The 4,265-nt window shown below is 60.0% G+C and overlaps 1 protein-coding gene across 1 annotated transcript; it reads right to left on the reverse strand.

Annotated features, from left to right (window-relative positions):
- Window positions 1-215: 215 nt before the first annotated feature.
- LOC111143142 (tubulin alpha 4a) lies at window positions 216-4,013 on the reverse strand. The gene is made up of 4 exons (XM_022496645.1): window positions 3,896-4,013; window positions 1,933-2,155; window positions 1,501-1,649; window positions 216-1,257 (listed from the first exon to the last, which is right to left on the reverse strand). The coding sequence occupies exons 1-4, from the start codon at window positions 3,896-3,898 to the stop codon at window positions 286-288; spliced, it is 1,347 nt and encodes a 448-aa protein (XP_022352353.1). The 5' UTR covers window positions 3,899-4,013; the 3' UTR covers window positions 216-285.
- Between the last annotated feature and the right edge of the window lie 252 nt (window positions 4,014-4,265).

Genomic DNA, 4,265 nt, shown 5'->3' on the forward strand with positions numbered 1-4,265 from the left:
CTCTACCATCCTGGGCATCCCCGGGGTCTTACATCAAGGTCCCCGGGGTCATGTTTCCTCGGGCCTGGCAAGGACCCCTTGGCAGGTCTCACCTTCAGCCACAGAAGGGAAAGGGGTCACAGGCAGCAAAAATGAGGGCAGCAGCAGAAGCAGCAGGCAGCAGCAGCACAGAGAGGAAGACAGCAGAAGCTTAAGCACTCACAGAGGGGACAAGAAACCGTGCAAGGAGACTGTTTATTTCGAAAGGATTTTGCAATAAACATAGTGAGTGGGGTCCAGGCAGTTCTATTCTTCTCCCTCGTCCTCGTCCTCATAGGAGTCGATGCCCACCTCCTCGTAATCCTTCTCCAGGGCAGCCATATCCTCCCGGGCCTCCGAGAACTCCCCTTCCTCCATGCCCTCACCCACGTACCAGTGCACAAAGGCCCTCTTGGCATACATCAGGTCGAACTTGTGGTCCAGGCGGGCCCAGGCCTCGGCGATGGCGGTCGTGTTGCTCAGCATGCACACGGCGCGCTGCACCTTGGCCAGGTCGCCCCCGGGCACCACCGTGGGGGGCTGGTAGTTGATCCCGACCTTGAAGCCCGTGGGGCACCAGTCCACGAACTGAATACTGCGCTTGGTCTTGATGGCGGCGATGGCGGCGTTGACGTCTTTGGGCACCACGTCGCCCCGGTACAGCAGGCAGCAGGCCATGTACTTGCCGTGGCGGGGGTCACACTTCACCATCTGGTTGGCAGGCTCGAAGCAGGCGTTGGTGATCTCTGCCACCGACAGCTGCTCGTGGTAGGCCTTCTCCGCAGAGATGACCGGCGCGTAGGTGGCCAGGGGGAAGTGGATGCGGGGATAGGGCACCAGGTTGGTCTGGAACTCCGTCAGGTCCACGTTGAGGGCCCCATCGAAGCGCAGGGAGGCCGTGATGGAGGACACGATCTGGCTGATGAGCCGGTTGAGGTTGGTGTAGGTGGGGCGCTCGATGTCCAGGTTGCGGCGGCAGATGTCGTAGATGGCCTCGTTGTCCACCATGAAGGCACAGTCCGAGTGCTCCAGGGTGGTGTGGGTGGTCAGGATGGAGTTGTAGGGCTCCACCACGGCCGTGGACACCTGGGGCGCGGGGTAGATGGAGAACTCCAGCTTGGACTTCTTGCCATAGTCAACCGAGAGCCGCTCCATCAGGAGAGACGTGAAGCCCGAGCCGGTGCCCCCTCCGAAGCTGTGGAAGACCAGGAAGCCTTGGAGTCCCGTGCACTGGTCAGACTGAAAGGCAGGAAAGAGAAAGAGCATGTAGGTATGTCAGGGGCCTGTAGAGCTCTACCTTCTGACTCCACGAATGCCTGAACTCTTTCAGGAGTCAGGGCCGAGACTAGGAAGTATCTCATAGCAGCAGCATAAGACAGTTAAAATTAGAGATGACCCCCCAACATGGGTCCTGGAAAAAAATAATTTCCAGGCCATTAGCATCATCTCAAAAGCCCCCTCCCTTCCATCCCAGATTCTCACCAGCTTGCGGATCCGGTCCAGCACCGGGTCGATGATCTCCTTGCCGATGGTGTAGTGGCCACGGGCGTAGTTGTTCGCAGCGTCCTCCTTCCCGGTGATGAGCTGCTCTGGGTGGAAGAGCTGGCGGTACGGGCCATTTCGGATCTCATCTGGTGGGGCGCAAACACATCGTTAGGGCAAAAACCACAAGGCCATGCTCAGCAGGGATCGCCCTCCCCCAGCACAGTAGCTATAGCCAGATGTGTGGAAAAGCTCATCCTTCTGCTGGCCTGTGATAGCAGTGGGTGAGAAACCCAGACCCACCACCCAGGCTCGCCTGCGATCAGCTGCAAACAGGGCAGAGCTGAGGGCCAGGAAAGCCGGCTCTAGACACCATCCCTGCAGAGGGAAGCTTGGAGTCACGGTTTCAATTCTACCCCATCTTCATCTCACCAATCACCGTGGGCTCCAGATCCACAAACACGGCGCGGGGCACATGCTTCCCAGCGCCAGTTTCACAGAAGAAGGTGGTAAAGGAGTCATCCCCTCCACCGATGGTCTTATCGCTGGGCATCTGCCCGTCAGGCTGGATCCCATGTTCCAGGCAGTAGAGCTCCCAACAGGCATTGCCCATCTGGACACCTGCCTGCCCCACATGGACTGAGATGCATTCGCGCTGAGGGATAAAGAGAGGGGACACAGCATAAGCACCACATCTGCAGTCCTCACCTCACGAGCCTCTCTTCCACCCCACTGCCTACCGGCTAGGGTGATTCTGTTGGCAAAAGTGGAGGCCTGGGCCTGGGCATAGGTCAGAAGAGGCTGGCAGCCTGCCCAGGCTCCCCCACATAGGACTTGACAACTGGAGGCACCGAGTAGGGAAAAATCCCTTAGCTCACTTCTCTGTGGGGACCTTGTCAAGTAAGAACTGTGGCTCCGCATGACCCTGCCACACTCACAGGACACTCAGGGAGGACAGAGAGGGCAAGTGCATATGAAAGACAGGCAGATGCTGCAGAAACAGACAACAGCACACAACTTCTCAGCTGTTTCCAGTTTTCTACTCCCAAAGCCAGCTTCTCCAGCCTGAGAAGGGACAGGTGTTCCAGAGGCATGAGTTTATAGCCAGAAGCCCTCTTTGAAGGTGAACTAGAATTTCTTACAACTCTCTCCCTTTCCTTCCTGTGGGCTGCAGAAAGGTCTCAGCCTTCTGATCTGGCATCAACTGACCCATCAGGATGCCCTCTCCCCCACCTTTAAATCCCATCTGGCTCTGGAGATCAATCCCAGCTGGCTGCTCTCCCCACCTCCACCCCCGCACTCTGGGTATCTTCACCACCTTCATCCACCGCGCAGCCCTCACGGAAATAGCAAAGTGTGCAGATGGCAGGTGCAGGCAATAAGGGTTGTGGGCACTGGGGCACTAGGCGCCTTAGGCTCATCCCTGCCAGTCTGAAATTAACCCGTAAAGAGCCAAAGTGGTGCGGCGCAGGGCTCACGCAGCCTCCCTTCCTAACGCCGAAATGGCGGGGTGACGGTTTCCAAATACCCAGAAAAGGAAGTGGAACCTGGGGTGAGGCCCCAGAGGTAACCCGCCTTGCGGTGCGGAGTGTAAGCGCCATCCTGCACCAGGGCCCTGCATTCGCCCCCTTCTAGATTCTTTCCAGTTACATCCCAGCCGAAAGTGAAGATTGGATTTCGGCCCCCGTTCCTGGGCTATAAATATCACCCCCCTACACACACCTCTTTCCCCTCCCCCCAACCTGGCCTGGGCCCGCACTCTCGCTCAGCGCCAGCTGTCTCTGCCCGTCCGCTCGCTGGGCTCCAGCTGGAGAGGGGCCAGCTCGCCTCACAACGCCGAACCCCATTCCCGCCACCCCTCCCGGCTCAGAATCGGGGTGCTGAGTCACGGGGGGGGCTCTGGGTAGGAGGGATGCACACACAGTCGGAGGAAAGGGGTATGCTGGACCAAGTAATGTGACCCCCTACCACCTTCTTGGGCTAAGCACGTGTTCGGTCAGATCCAGGAAGCGGGGTTAGGGGTGGCGGGAGGTTGGGGCGGAGGGCAGCCCAGCGGGTCTCCCTCATCCGCGGAAAGGACTGGGCGTGGGATCGCGACTCCCCTTTAGGAGGATTAGGGCACAAATGCTTGCTGGAGCAGGAGGCGATTTCCAGAAGGACTCCTCTCAGTTAGTGAAGAATCCCACCCCACTCCATCCCCCTTCCCCAGCCTCCAAAAGTGGACAGCACGTCTCGGCCAAAGTCACGAGAGAGTGGGGGTGGGGGAATGCACAAACCCTCGCGCGTCCTCGAGCCCGGGAACATCGGATGGGGGTCCGGAGCATCCCGGAATGCAGGGTCCCGAAGGAGAAGGGCAATAAGGGGAGAGCCGCGATCCCCGCGGGGCCGCACTCACCATGGTGAGTCCGGGCGGTGGGTCTCACGTAGAGTCCGGGCGACGGGTCTCAGTGAGAACTGCGCTAGCTGCAGTGCCGCACCGCTCTTATAGGCGGAGGGCGGGGCCCGCGCGCTGCGCTCGCCCACTAGGAGCTGAGCGGCCCGGAGGCCACGCCCCCGCACGGTAGGCGGTGCTAAGGGGCGGGGTCAGGGCGGGTCTCCTCCCCCTGCCCTGTCCCTGTCTCTCACCTGTCGCACTTGGGTTAGGTGTAGCGATGCGGGCCTCTGCCCTTCGCTCCAGGTTTTGAGCCGACACCCTGGGTTCCCGATCTCCACGGCAGGGACGCAGGGCGCGGTGCCAGGGCGCATCTCGCCTGCACCTGAATCCC

Source organism: Enhydra lutris, unplaced genomic scaffold, assembly GCF_002288905.1.
Source record: "Enhydra lutris kenyoni isolate GAN:26980312 unplaced genomic scaffold, ASM228890v2 scaffoldscaffold1, whole genome shotgun sequence".
In the NCBI taxonomy this organism is placed as follows: Eukaryota; Metazoa; Chordata; class Mammalia; order Carnivora; family Mustelidae; genus Enhydra; species Enhydra lutris.